This window comes from Equus caballus, chromosome 15 (assembly GCF_041296265.1).
Source record: "Equus caballus isolate H_3958 breed thoroughbred chromosome 15, TB-T2T, whole genome shotgun sequence".
Taxonomy (NCBI): Eukaryota; Metazoa; Chordata; class Mammalia; order Perissodactyla; family Equidae; genus Equus; species Equus caballus.
In genome coordinates this window covers 86,629,534-86,645,438 of record NC_091698.1, presented here as the reverse complement: position 1 = coordinate 86,645,438, position 15,905 = coordinate 86,629,534, and the positions used below count along the sequence as shown (strand labels likewise).

General features: G+C 39.1%; 1 protein-coding gene across 2 annotated transcripts in view; it reads right to left on the bottom strand.

Moving 5' to 3' along the window:
- Window positions 1-15,905, bottom strand: part of DNAJC27 (DnaJ heat shock protein family (Hsp40) member C27) — a 32,943-nt gene that overhangs the window by 6,394 nt on the left and 10,644 nt on the right. For both annotated transcript variants that reach the window (XR_288356.4, NM_001195523.1), the window contains exons 3-6: window positions 15,035-15,104; window positions 7,035-7,199; window positions 6,281-6,403; window positions 916-1,076 (exon numbers count right to left, since the gene is read on the bottom strand). Coding sequence is in view for 1 of the 2 variants with exons in the window: in NM_001195523.1 (NP_001182452.1) it covers window positions 916-1,076; window positions 6,281-6,403; window positions 7,035-7,199; window positions 15,035-15,104 (519 nt within the window). In the remaining variant the exon portion in view is untranslated. The remainder of the gene's footprint in view (window positions 1-915; window positions 1,077-6,280; window positions 6,404-7,034; window positions 7,200-15,034; window positions 15,105-15,905) is intronic.

Here is a 15,905-nt window from a genome sequence, read left to right as displayed (position 1 = left end):
ACGGTAAGAGTAGTCGTACACCATTAAAGTTATATAACCATTGAAAGTTAGCAAGAGAGCAGATCCCAAGAGTTCTCATCACAAGGAAAAAAACACTTCACTTTCATTTTCTTTTTTATCTATATGAGATGATGGATGTTAACTAAACTCACTGTGGTAATCATTTCACAATATATGTAAGTCAAGTCACTATGTCGTACACCTTAAACTCACACAGTGCTGTATGTCAATTATATTTCAATAAAACTGGGGGAAAAAGTGATATAACCATAATGAATAATCATTTATTCTTGCACAAGCAACAAAGAGTAACGATGGTATTTCTTTTTCTCCTGAATAATTCTTTTGGCTAAAATAAAATAATTTAACATAAATACATAAAGATGAGGAACTAGCAGGATTTCTGAGAGAGAAAGACAGAAACGGAGAAAGGCAGACACAGTGTTCAGGGTCAAGAATCAATGTCTCCCCCTAACTCCTGGGGTCCCTGGACGTGTGTTTAGTCTCACTGAGTCTCAGTTTTCCCACCTATAAAACGAAATGTTTGGACAAGTTGATTGCTAATATTCTTTCCTTCTCTAAAATTCTATGATTTAAGGATTCTCTTTTATAAGGTATTTTCTTAAAGTTACATTAGCTTCAAGGCTCTTACTAAACAAAAGCACAGCACACGATTTCAGAAAGTATTCATGCATATATGCTACATGGTTCCCTTATCAGGCTACTGTGCCCTCTATTTTGTTTCTTTGGTATTCAGTTAATTCAGTAAAGGAGTGTTATTAATTAATCTAATCTATTTCCACACACCCTCATATTTCTAGCCAATTACAAGAAGATACAGTGCACCTATGATTTTGACGACTGAGTCTTTCTCTGTCATGGAACTCAGCACTGACACCCCAGAGCACTGCTTACCTTGAGGCCCCGGGTTTGACTCCCAACATGTCCCAACTATCTTTACTATTCCGAATTCTGCGAATGGTGTCTGCTTGTTCTTTGGTGAAGCTAGCACTGCTATTTGTGATGGGACGTTTCCCGCCATTTTCACATAAATCAACTATGGATACATAAAAGGTCTGCAAAAAGAAAACACAACCCAGAGTAGAACTCATTTTGTGAAAATAGGAATTGCTTTTAAGCATCAACTTAAAGAATTTTAATATATTCCAAAAACTCTTAAAATTCATGATAAAGCAAATACGTACTTTGGAAGAATTTTTTTCCTTCTAAATATATCTATTTAAACACAAAAAGTACAAGGAATAAAATTTAAATGGCTTATAATCCTACTCTCAGATAACTATACTTGAGGTTAAAAAGTAGCAGATGAACACTGTTAGAAAAATTCAAATAGTAAAGAAGAGTGTAAAATGAAAACTATGCTTCCCTACCCTTCAAGTTCCTCTCCTTGAGAAAACCACTTTTGATATTTTTTTGGGTATCCTTCCAGAAAAATTTTCTATCAGTACACCAGTACATACACACATCCATACGCTAAACATTTGCATAAAAGAGAGTAGATTAAACACACTGCTTAGCACCTTGCATTTTTTTCACATAATAATGAACCCTGGAATCTTTCTCTAGCTGCATATAGACACTTGCTTTGTCCTTTTTTGTTTGTTTGTTTTTTGTTTTGTTTTGTTTTTGAGGAAGATTAGCCCTGAGCTAACATCCACTACCAATCCTCCTCTTTTTTGCTGAGGAAGACTGGCCCCGAGCAAACATCCGTGCCCATCTTCCTCTACTTTATATGTGGGATGCCTACCACAGCATGGCTTGACAAGCGGTGCATGGGTCTGCACCCAGGATCCGAACTGGCGAACCCTGGGCCACCAAAGCGGAACATCTGAACTTAACCGCTACGCCACTGGGCTGGCCCTCTTCATCTTTTTTAATGACTGTTGAGTATTTTACCGTGTGACTGTCCCATGTCATTTAACCAACTCCCTATTCTTGGACAAGTCAACGGTCTCCCTTTGTTTGCTACTACAAACAGTGCTTTGATGAATACCTTTCTGTGTATATATCTCTGCACACTTGTAGGGATACTGTTTTAGGATAAATTCCTAGAAGAAGGACTTTTGAAGAAGAGAGCATGTGCATTTTAATTTTGGATTTTGACAAATTTTGTACAAAAGTGCTGTACCAGATCACACGTCCATCACGGGGTATGAGAGCATCTATTTCCCCAAACCCTCGTCAATATTGGACATTATAGTCCTTCACTTTTGCCAATCTGATGTGTATCTCACAGTTTTGACTCACACTGCTTTAATTGTAAGTGAAATTGAGTATCTTTTTATATGCTTATCAGCTGTTTCTTTTTCTGTAAACTGTTCATATTCTTTGCTTTTTTTTATGATGCTTTTCAACGTGAAAAGTATTTTTTGATCTTGCTCCTATTTTACGATCTGTGCACTGCTTGCTGTTGAATAACTTCACTCAAAATACTAATTTAATGTACTATAGCTGATTTTAGATAGAAATATATCCTTTTCCCTCCATTTCTTTTTAAATCTCTTCCTATTCTTTTCCAGATATTTTTATAGTTCTTATTATTGTCTAAAAGTTTTATCTTTCTCTTAGACTCCTCTTTCTTATCTCCAATAACAGCTAATCAACTTGACAACCTAGATAAGAAGCCTTGACAGGTGAGAAGGGGTGTCATAGGAAAAGCCACTAGATACCAAGACAAAAGCAGTATTGACTTGGTTTTGGTCTATCTTAAATTGCTCTCTATTAACAATGTGAATAAGACAAAACCAAGTTCTTTCCTGACATAAAGTGTCTATTAAATATATAGGAAACAAAGAAAATATTTATTAAATTGAACCAGCAAGAAAGCACTACTTCTAAGTGCTTACTTACAGAATAGTTTTATTACACTCTGTTGGCCCTTTTCTTCAAAAAAAAAAAAAAAAAAACCAGACTAATTTATTCATTAGCCTACCCAAGATTTATCTAACAGGATAAAAGCACCTAAAAGGGATCACAATTCACAGATGTTTGCTTGTGCTATGTATCAGGAAAGTTTTCTTCTAGTCTATAAGTTAACCTAAATATAAACACACAGATTTCTGAAAGCGCAAGTATTCTCTCATAACACACATGGTTACAGAAGATCAGCTGTGCTGTGGTACACAGAACACCAAAAGTGAAGTCAAAAGTCTGTCTAAATTCCATGTCTGAGTTCTAGCCATGATGGAGCAACGGGTACTGAACTAGACATCCTGCCACACACTACTACAAAAGTGGACAAATATATAAGGTAACTATTTTCAGGCAGTAGACAACAGCAAGTGTAAGATTGCTCCTTGGCTTTCTACCTGGAGTCCATTTCCTGATCATGTCACAGAGAGCTGGAGTCTGAGCAGACACAAAGTCCCATTGAGCCAAGGAGGCAGAGACCAGAGCTTGAGGATGCTAGTGGCTAGACGGCTAGAGGATATGCCAGAGCAGGGCATTGGAGAGGAGGAACTCTGCAGAGTTGGGCCCCAGAACCCATGTGGGAGTTCCCCACTAGTTTGTAGCTGAGGGCTAGGCTATACAGACACAGGGTGAGATAATCTGAGACCTAGCAGATAACAGCTACCATGGGGTTGAGAACAGAGCTGCTGTACTGGAAGTCCAGTGGTGCTAGGGGAAGAGCTGTCCCGGGGACACTGGAGCTTGGCCTTGCCAGAGTGGAGAGACTGCCTTAACACCTCATTAATACCCCCAGCATGCAGCTGAGACACCACACAACGGCTATGCCTTAGGAATTAGACTCATCCTAACAAAACCTAAACCCAAGAGCTGACAAGATCTGCACGAGGGACAGAACTTGGAGGCTGAGTCCTGCCAAATCAGAAGGGCTCGGGAAACACTTTGGGCTTCCTTCAGATCCTTGCTGTCAAAGCCAAAAATCAAGTCTACAGAAGTTCAATGTAAGTTTCCAGTAATTAAACTACCTGTGGAAACAAGAATCAACATTTTTCTGAGGAAAATAAAAGAATCTAGAGTCTCCACAATGTCTGGTGTTCAATCAAAAGTCACTACTCTACAAAAAAAATGTTATCCATAGTCAGGGAAAAAAGTAGTCAAGAGAAAATGAACCCAAGATGGTTCAGCTATTGGACAAAGACTTTAAGGCGGCTATTATAAATATTTCCAATAGGTAAAGGAAAACATGTTCAAAGAATTAGAGGAAAATATACTCTTAATAAGTGAACAGATAAGAGGATCTCAGCAGAGAACTGGGAGCCATGTAAAAGAACCAAATACAAATTCTAGAACTGAAAAGTATGGGGAATTGGAAAATTCACTCAGTGGATTTAACAGCAGATTGAAGCCAGATCAAGAGAGACTACATTGTCTGAAAAATTGAGAAAAAAAATGGAAGAAAAATAAACAGCCTCAAGGATGAGGGGCCAAAATCAAATGGTCTAATATACATGTAATTGGAGTCCCAGAAGGAAAAGAGAGTGGGAACAGGGCCAAAGAAAAATTGGAATAAATAACAGTAAAAAAGAAAACCCAACTTCTCAAATGTGATGAAAAACACCTGCCTACCAATTTAAGAAACTCAACAAACCCCAAGTAAAATAGATATGAAGAGAACCACACCTAGGTACATAGCACAATGACTGAAAACCAAAGATAAAGAGAAACTCTTGGCATAGCTAGGGGGAAGAAAAAGACATATCACGTACAAAGGAACAAGAGTAAGAACGGGTACTAATGTCTCATGAGACACAATAGAGGCCAGAAGAGAATGGACCAATATCTTTAAAGCGCTGAAAGAAACTGACCCTCTAACAGTTATTGTTATTATTATTATTATTATTATTATTTTGAGGAAGATTAGCCCTGAGCTAACTACTGCCAATCCTCCTCTTTTTGCTGAGGAAGACTGGCCCTGAGCTAATGTCCATGCCCATCTTCCTCTACTTTATATATGGGACACCTACCACAGTATGGCTTTTGCCAAGTGGTGCCATGCCCCACCTGGGATCTGAACCGGCCAACCCTGGGCCGCCGAGAAGCGGGACATGCGAACTTAACCGCTGCACCACCAGGCCGGCCCTAACAGTTATTATTTATACCTCTTGGACAAATCACTACCACTTTTAGATGTCCTCATATCTGAAATGAGAATAATACTTGTCACACATTGTTAAGAGTCTCAAATGAGATGAAACATGCAAACTCTTCCAGAATTATACAATACTATTCAAATGGTTAAATGTCATTATTGCACATACATAGGTACGAGTTAACATAGGTCGACGTACTCAAAAGACTAAAAACATGGCAAAGCAACATCAACCTTCTATTCTTGACATAGAAGCTACTGATGCCCAATTCAGCCTGTCAGCCAAGGATGAAACCTGTCTTCTGGTAGGAGGGGTGACATCTTGTGAGAGGGAAATTCAGCATAAAAGATTAAATAAAATCCCACTCAGTAATTAGGAACAACTCTTTATAGTATAGCTACATTATTTGAAATGCTAAAAATTCCCAAAATATGAGATATATTCACAAGAAAAAAATGCATTATTCATGCCATGACTTACTTCCAAATGTGTCTATAATTAAGAATTGACTTGACTTTATAACTGATTGTTGAAATAGCCTCCTCTCCTTAAAATTATTCAAGACTAGTAAGTTTTAAAAAGTGACCATCTATTCAGGTTGTGATATGAGTACATCCTTCTCTCGTACTCATATTCTTGACTGGTAAGACCTAATTTTTATGTGCGACTGGCTGGATTCTGTAATAACAGTCTCCCACTCTCTAATTGCACCCCCATGGTCTAGAATATAGGATTATACTAGCTATGGCGAGGCAATTTTGCCAAAGGAATGCTTCCATTTGATTATGAATACAAATGTAACCAAAGGTAGCTCTGAAGACAATCTTTGTCCCACTTAAGTAAGTGTACAATAACTGTTGTTAAACTTGATGACTAAACTAGAGAGCTTCTTCAAAATACAGATTCCTGGGTTCCGGCACAACATTAAGCTTCCAGTAGATCTGGAGCCCAGTAATCTGTATTTGGAAGAATCTCCCCAAGTAATTCTGATGATCAGCCAAGTCTGGGCTAAAATAACAGCAGACATATCACACAGACACACACATTCATTCTCTTTTCTCTCTCTTTCCCACCAGCTTCTGGAAAGAAAGAGCTTATTCTAATGAGAAATTCCTGCTACTTTTTTGCTTCTCATAATTTAAACTAAAATTTGGCATCGTCAGCCTTGACACAAACTCTAAAATAACAAAATGCTAGGTTACCTGGAACATCTCGTTGATTCCTTCTCCGGTTTGTGCTGAAGTTTCAAAGTACAGGAATCCTTTGCTTTCGGCCCAAAGACGCCCTTCACTTTCATCAACACAGCGGTGCTTGGTACAATCGATCTGAAATAGAAAGTTATGGGGCAGAGGGAAGATTTCAACCTTGTCCCACTAGGATAGGCCCAGTGAGGTCTGTGTCAATCCTTCACTGAGGCAAATACCATTCTCAAATGAACCCCAGCGCTAGTACATCAAATTACCAGGAGCAAAAGGGCCAAAAAATTAATAATACTGAATGCGGACTGATTTTCTGTGGCAAAACAACAAGCGCCTGCAACCGCATTTCCCACTTTATCCCGGGAGAAAACTCTACCCCTCCCCTCTGTGAAGCCTGGCTGCATGACATCTGCCCCACTCAAGGGGCCATGGGCTGCTTCTCACACCTTCCCATAGTGCTCATTTCACCTGACTACGGCCCCTCCTCCAATCAGGTCAGAGCGTGATAATCAGGACCCACCTCTCCTGCTCAGTCACAGTATCCTTCCCCAAGTAAGACACCAGAAAAAAAATGGACAAAAATCCTGATATACCAGGTTTTGCTTATTTTAGGGACATATGTTTTGAAAAGCTGTTGATTCCTATATTACAGAATAAAGAATTTTTCTTTTCTTTTTATTTATTCCCCAGAACTCAGAGCTGTAGTCTTCCCATAATGAATCTAGAAAGTTGAGCATACCATTTCCAAAGCAATTACCTTGTTGGCACACACCACAAAGACAATATTTTCCATGTTTCCATGAGGTCCAAGATCTTGCTTCATTTCTGCCAGCCATGCATCAAGGGCATCAAAGGAGTCTTTCTGCCCAACGTCATAGACCAGTATCACACCCTGTGTGTCCTTGTAAAACTCGTTACGAACCTTCACACAAAAGAACGGATGCACAAAATGTAGGTTTTCTGATTTTACAAAAATACACCTCACAGTCATTAACTTAGCAAAGTGTATTCTTTTGTGTATTCATAGTATTTACTATTGTATGTCAATATGTGCTGGTCTTTAGAGGACCTTTTACAAAATGAAAGTATCATAAAGAACAAAACAAAACCCTATTAGCACAGCAGGACTTGTAATGGAAACAGCAGCCTCCTGCCCCATCCCTCCTCACCTCCAGTTCGACTCCCCAGAGGCAATCAATCTGTAATTGTTGTTAGTAGGCTTTAAAAGAACACAGATTATAAAGTTCTTCTTAGGAGGAAGTAGGAAGGTGAGTGAAAAATTAAAAAGAACTAAGTGACCCAAGTATCAGCGAGAGGTACGGCCATTTATGTATCGCATCCCAAAGCTGGCTTCCCCCAGGACGCCGGGCAGAGCTTCCCCAGTGACTCCCGATCTGGACACCAGCTTCAGAACTCCAAACTCAGAGCCTCTGTGCAATGCAGCAGAAAAGAGCTCAGGCTCTGGAGTCAGACAGATCTGGGTTCACATGTACTCACCAGTTGTGTGATTTTGGGCAAGTCACTTAACCTGTGTCTCAGTTTCCTCATCTGTAAAATGGGGATACTACTACTTACTTCACAGGGTTATTATGAGGATTAAGTGAAATAATGAAGGCAAAGCACCTAAAAGGTGCCTGGAAAACAATGTGTATTGGAACCTTCTCCCTTGCTTCCTTGCATGCATTCTCTGCTTGTCCTCCTCTGATGTTTTCATTGGAAATGGCAACTCGCCGCTGGGGCATGTCTACAATTCTGGGAAGAGGCAGCATGAAGTACTGGGCACACTAAAGTGACAGAGGCAATGACAGGCTGGATGACTGAAGAGCAACTTTGACAAATTGGGAGTTTCAGGCCAAAATTCCAGTAAGAACCTTGACAGAGGCCACGTATTACACGTTCTTTTCAGAAAATTCCAGTACGTCTTCTGACTCACAATGGATATGTTGTAAGAAATGAAGGCATCTACACATCAGGCAGGAAGTATCTATAGGTTTCTGAGCATAGACAGATACCTGGACCAAGAATGTAAGTACCTATTAATTCGTAGGAACTTAAGAAGCAATCCCCTAATATTAAAACCAACAGAATCAGAAAGAATTCACCATGATGACTAGAGTGAGTCGGCTCCCCTCAGCACTCACGGTCCTTAGCCCTCCTGCGGGAGTTGAAACAGGGCTCCCCCTTCTTTCCTGAAACTCTAGCTGCCTTGGCTCCCATACACCACATTCTCCAGGTCCCTAACTGATCTCTCACCAACTCCTCTTCTGTCCATTGCTCCCACTTCAGTCTGCCACCACAATTACCCAAATCCTGTCCTGGGCCCTCATCTTTTCTTTTTTAATCCTTCCTCCCAACTCAGCAAAATCAACCACTTGCACAGTTTCAATTGTGAGAACCTCCAAGATGAGTCCTTTCATCTGTGCTTCCAGACACGCATTTCCAATTAGTTCTAGACTCTTGCAGCTCAATGTCCTGTTGGAATCTCAAATTCAATATGAACAACAGGAAACCCTCCAACTTATTCTTTCCTAACCTCTTCCTTCTCTTGAACTTCCAGTGAAGGAAATTAGCACATACTCATCTGAGTCATTCAGCTTGAAAGCCTGGTGTTAACTGCTGCAGCTGTCCTGTCCCTTTGCTCAGCAGTTTCAAACAATCCTGCAGAAGCCACCTTTGCCATGTTTCTTGAACCTCTCACTTCCTTTCCATTTTTATTGCTAACATTATCTCTTGACTGCACTGCTGCAAGAGTCTTCCAAGCAATCCCCTAGCAACATTATACACTGTGCATATGTATCTTTTTAAAGCCCTGGTTCAAAAATTCTTTAGTGTCTCCCCACTGCCAACCTCCTCAAGTTCAAACTCTTTTAATTGACATCAATGGTGTCTGATCAGTCCTCCACCAACTTCCTAGTCTTACCCTCCTACTATCCCCTGTACTTCAAACCGACAATCTCTCTTTCCCCCAAACTTGCCCTATGCCTCTGTAAGTCCATCTGGAAACAGACACCTCTTTGTCTTTAATCTTCCAAGGTCTAGCTATAATACTGTATCTTTCACACGGCTTTTTCTGTCCAATTCCTCCCCATCTAATCTCCTATGCCTGCAAAACAGAATGTAATCTCTATGTCCCCTGGAATACCACAGCATCTCGTATTTCTGATAGTGCTCATGTCACTTCCTGTCTGGTTTCACAGTCAGTAGCATGTCCAGTTGTCTTCCCCACTAGACTGTGAGCAACGTGAAGGCAAGCATCTTGAGGCATCCCTGTGTGCCATTCGCTGGGCCTAGCAGATGTAAGTATTTGAGGCATATTTGTTTAATCAAATGGCTGGATGTGCTTTCTAGTAGAGAACAAAAGTAGAGGCCAAAGGGAAAAAGAAAGAATTTCAAAATGCAGATCATGCTGTCCAAAGGGAGACTGGCGTGTAAAAAGAGACTTAAGCAAGCTCAATGGATTTCTCTTTCAAGGGACTCATATTCAAGTCTGGGTTCAGTGACTAGCTACCCAGGTAATCTTGAATGAGTTATTTTACTACCTCAAGCCGTAGTGTCCTCATCTGTAAAATGAAAAGGTCAAAGCAGACGTCTTACTGGCCGCCTACACTTCTATTATTCTTGTCTCCCAAAACCACTTTCTAAGGTTAGTCCTGGCAGACTTGCTCCATCCAAAGTTTAATTAAATATGATGCTAAGGGAATTGGGATTATTTAATTCTTTTTTTTTTTTTTTTTTTTGTTTTGTTTTTTTTTGTTTTTTTTTTTTGGAGGAAGATTAGCCCTCAGCTAACTACTGCCAGTCCTCCTCTTTTTGCTGAGGAAGCCTGGCTCTGAGCTAACATCCGTGCCCATCTTCCTCTAGTTTATACGTGGGACGCCTACCACAGCATGGCTGCCAAGCAGTGCCATGTCCGCACCCGGGATCCGAACCAGCGAACCCCGGGCCGCCGAGAAGCGGAACGTGCGAACTTAACCGCTGCGCCACCGGGCCGGCCCCAAGGGATTATTTAATTCTTAAAGCAGAGATGGCAAACTTTCTAGCTTGTAGGTTAGAGAAACCTGTAGTTTAACATCACTCAGGCCTCAGAAAGTTTCTATGGACTCTCTAACTCATACCAATAAACCCCAGAATTCAGCTGTGTGCATGGGAGAAACAAGATCAGCGGTCAGATACAGCCCCACCACTCCCTTGGCAGTCCCTTCTTTGACACCTGCCTCTGACAGTATCTCACATACTAAGTGGACCGTCCTTTCTCAGCAGGCCCTTTGAGGAAAACTGTCAAAAGGACTGGTGACAGGAGAAGCCTCAAATAGAAGCCAGGGATCATAAGAATGGCTGTGGCCACTGCCCTAGGTGTGTCCCGAGCAAAGGTATACTTTGGTCAGCTTGGGCTTAGAAAGAAGACGATGGCTTTGGTCTTGTCAAAAAGGAGAAATCGGTTACGGACAGCAAATATTTGACAAAAAAAAGAGAGATCAAGGCTATATAGGAGAAAAGGTACTTCGGAAGTGGTGACTTCAAGGAGCTTCTATTAATTATACTTCTATTTTTATGAGCTGCTGAACAAAAGTAATTGCAATTTCAGGTTGCATTAATAGGAGTCTAGTGTCTAATGATAGAAAGTAACAGAACACTCAGTGTTTTTCACTAGTTAGTATCTGGAAAGTTGAGTTCAGTTCTCAGCTTCCTATTTGCTAACTAGAGATTATTCACAAAGGATGCTGATAGGTCTAGCTGAGACAGGAATAAAAAAATGTTTTACCTGGAAAGGAGCAAATTAACAAATAGTAGAAAGGCTCTCCTGGAGAAGCAGAGACTCAGTCTATATTGCTTCAAAAACAAGGCCAGAATCAGAGGTGAAAGTCAAAGGAAGGGGGCCTTTCTAAGGGAGAAGCTGCTAATCTAGTGTTTAGCACTGTAAGGGATTAACCAGTGAGGCAGTGAGACCCCGTCATTAGAGACAGTCATTCTCCAAATTCTTACAGTCTGCACCAGTCACAACTGTCCTGTGTATCATATTGTCCCTGGATTCCCACCAACCTGCATAACACTTATTTATCCATCAATACTCAGTTTAAATGTTGCTTCCTTCAATAGGACTTCCTGACCTTCCAGATAAGCTAGGTCTGGGTATTAAGTGCTCCCAAGCATTGTGTCACTTGTTTAACATATTCTCTGACATATTTATGTTCCATGAGAACAGGGGCTGTGTATTTTGCTTCCAGCATAGAAACTGGCATAGTATCTGGTGAATGAAAGATGGCCATCAATCAGGAAGGCTGAAGAAAGAAATCCTACAATGGGCAGCGGTCTGGACCACGTTAATTCTCAGGCATCTTCTAACTCTCCATTTAGATGACTTTGATATAATCTAAGATTTATGGTAACATTTCTGGTGGTTAGAATCTATGTCAAACTTGTGGTCACCCAGACCCTCCACGCGTTTTTCACTGGTATTATTCTATGCTTGTGAAATTGATTTAACCCACTATAAGGCTTCGGCTTTAAAACAAATTCATTTTACATAAATATTTGGGTATATTCACAAGATGGAAGATTATACAGCCATTAAAAGTTATATTTTCTTCAGGAAGATGGAGTAGATTTACTTTTCCCAATTCTTCCTGCTAAGTACGAGTGAAAATCCTGGATATTATATATAAAACATCCATAAGAGGGCCAGCCCTCGTGGCCTGGTGGTTAAGTTCAGCATGCTCCGCTTCCATAGCCTAGGTTTGGTCCCTGGGCGTGGACCTACACCACTTGTCTATGAGTGGCCATGTTCTGGCGGCTCACATAAAAAAGAGGAAAATTGGCAAAAGATGTTAGCTCAGGGTGAATCTTCCTCAGCAAAAAACAAAAAAACATAGATAAGAAGACTCTGGAAGGTGGAGAGAGGGAGCCAGATAAACTAGGGACCTCAGGACCCAAGGAACAACATAACGGCGAGTTTCCTGGATTTTCTTTTGCTTTATACAACCAAGCTGAAGAAGTACTACTTGGAAATGCCAGTGAATGCAGACAAATAAAAGCCCGACAAAATCCTGCTCTCTTCAGCCAAAGAATCAGGAAAGAAGCAGACTTGCAAGACAAAAACTTCAGATGATAATCACTCCATTCCAGCCACACACCTCGGAAAAAGCCTGTCTCTCCAACCCCACCCACTCAAGCAAAGGCTGAGTGGAAATTTTAGAAAAATAAATTAACAAAAAATACAATAACGGAAATAAAAAAGTTTAGCAGTTGGGCTCAACAGCAGAATGGAGGGGACAGTGGAAAGAATCAGTGAACTGGAAGATGAAACAATAAAAATTACCCAATCTGAATAATAGAGAGAAAATAAACCAAAAATAAGTAAATAAATAAATAGAACAGAGTTTCAGGGATCTGTGGGACAACAAGATCAGAGTCCAGGAAGGAGAGGAGAAACAGGTGGGGCCGAAAAGGTACTCAAAGAAATAATGGCTGAAAACTTCCCAAATTTGGCAAGAGACATAAACCTCCAGATTCAAGAAGCTGAGAAAATCCCAAACAGGAAAAAAACCCAAAGAAATCCATGCTAACACACATCATAGTTAAACCTCTAAAAACTAAAGACGAAGGAAAAATCATGAATGCAGCCAGAGAAAAATGACACTTCTCCTGCGGGGAAAAAACATCTCAAATGATAGCAGATTTCTCATCAGAAATCTTGGAGGCCAAAAGAAAGAAGCATACTATTTTTCAAATGCTGAAAGAAAAGAAATATCAACCCAGAATCCTATAACCTGAAAAAATATTCTTTAGGAATGAAGGGGAAATCAAAACATTCTCAATCAAGGAACACTAAGAGAATCTGTTGCCAGCAGACCTATGCTAAAAGAATGGCTAAAGGAGTTCTCTGAATGGAAAGGAAATGATAAAAGAAGGAACCTTGGAACATAACAAAGGACAAAAGAACAGAATAAGCAAAAATATGGGTGAATATAATAGACATTCCTTCTCTCTTGAGTTTTCTAAAGTATGTTTGACAGTTAAGCAAAAATTGAACACTGTCCGATGTAGTGCTAAATATATGTGGAGAAAATATTTAAGACAATTATATTATAAACGAGGGACGACAAAGTAATATAAAAGGAGGAAACGTTTCTACACTGCATTCAAAGTGTTTAAATGACGATGCTAGCAGACTCTGACAACTTACATAGTGTAATACTAGAACATCCACTGATGAAGCTACGCAGAGAGATTTACTCAAAAACACTATAGACAAATCAGAATGGAATTCAAAGAGTGCTCAAGTAACCTACAGAAAAGCAGGAAAAAGAAAACAGAGAAATGAAAAACAGAAAAAAACCCTGGCAGACTTAAGCCCTAATACATCAATAATTACATTAAATATAAGTGGTCTAAAAATACCAATTAAAAAAAAAATAAAAAATAAAAAAAAAATACCAATTAAAGGACAGAAATTGGCATAATAGATTAAAAAACATGACTCAACTATCTACTATCTATAAGAAAGTCACTTCAAATATAATGATATAAGCAGGCTGAAAGTAAAAGGATAGAAAAAGATGTATCATGCAAACGTTAATGAAAGGAAAGCAGAAATGTCTCCATTAGTATCAGATAAAGTAGACATTACAGAAAAGGAAACTACCAGAGACAGAAGGGAGAAATATATAATAATAAAATTATATAATGAAGACATAGCAATGGTAAATGTGTATACACCAAACAACAGAGTTGCAAAATTTGTAAAGCAAAAACTGACAGAACTGAAAGGAGAAAATAATCAAATCCACAACTATAGTTGGAAACTTCAACACCTCTCTGTCAGCAATTGACAGAGCAATTAAACAGAAAATCAGTAAGGATATAAAAGAATTCAACACCACCACTCACCAACAGGATCTAATAAATATTTATAGAACACTCCATCCAACAATAGCAGAATACACATTCTTTTCAATGCCCACGTAGCATACACCAAGGTAGACCAAATCCCAAGCCATGAAAAACCCTCAAAAATTTAAGAGAATCCAAAAAAAAAAAATTTAAGAGAATCAAAATCATACAGTGTGTTCTCTTATCACAATGGAATCAAATCAGAAATCAATAACAGAAAGATAACAGGAAAATCTCTAAACACTTGGAAAGTAAACAACACACTTTTAAATGATCCATAGGTCAAACAGAAAATCTCAAGGGAAATAAAAAAACATATTGAATGAATGAAATGAAATATGAATGAAAATGAAAATACAATATATCAAAACTTGCGGAAAACAGGTAAGCCGTGCTGAGAGGGGGATTTACAGCACTAAACGCATACTCAGAAAAGAAGAGAGTCTCAAATCAATAATCTAAGCTCCCACCTCAAGATCCTAGAACAAGAAGGGCAAAATAAACCCACGGCAAGCAGAAGGAAGAAATAATAAAGGCAAGAGCAGAAGCGAAATGGCCAAACTAGAAAAGGGTGAAAAGCCTCCACAGGGAAAATGAAAAACTCAAGGAAGGAAAAACACAAGAGAACGGCCACGAGATTCATCTGAGACTACTTAGGACCGAAATTTCCTACCACCATTTAAGGGGATACTACAAAAGACCAACAGATATCCATTAAGTTAGGGCTCAGAAGGGAAGCTACAAACACCAGCTAAATTTACCTGTTTTTATACATGATTTTAATATTGGTTGTTTCAGATAATTCAGGATCTTTCCTTAAGCCCACTGATAATACTGGTATAGGTTTTCTCAAAAAGGCTTTCTTACCTCGTAGAAGAAGGGATGTCCAGCCATATCAAAGATGTTAACTTTGATTTCTCTGTCTCTGACTTGTACCCTGAAATGTTCAAATGGAAACAATCCCAAAGAAGGTCATGGTTTCTGCAATCACATTAACATCATTTATGTCATTTATGAATTTCAGAAGAGTATGCATATGACATTTAAATGAGGCTTTCTTAGTGCCTCTTCTTGATTCCAGGTAATCTTTACAACAGCCAGCAACTTGGAAGATGACTCTGCCTCCTATTTTAAGAACACTGTGCTCACTGGAACAAGAACTCTCACTTACTTTCACCTTACCTCGGGACGCTTCAGTCCACACCCCTTAACTAACAAACGGTACCACTGCTATGCTAAGAAAAACTCATTTGGGACAAGTAGGAATGAGATGAAAGAAAATAAAATGTTTCATTTCACTTAGAAAGACATTTTAATTACTACTGGTTATGCTTGGTTACCACGCAGTACAGTAACAAAGATATATATTATTAATGACATTTGTTTAATTTTCTTGTGACCTTCATTTGGGCAAGAGCAATGGTCAATTTGTTCTCAGAAATTTGAAAATAGAGAAAAGAACAAAAAGAGAGATAACAACGGAAATTTGTAATAGAATTAACTACTGTTAACATCATAGCATATTTGCTTCTAGGCTTTTTTTTGGAAAGAAAAATCACTATTGGAAAATGAATGAATGAAACATTGTAAATAATTCAAACACTAAAGAAAAAATACAAAAACGAAATTTTAAAAGTGAGCCCAAATTCTATCACCCAGGAAAAACCTTCATAAACATAGGTGAACATCATTGTAGACTTCTTCTATGCATAGATAAGACTAATAAATACAAATATTT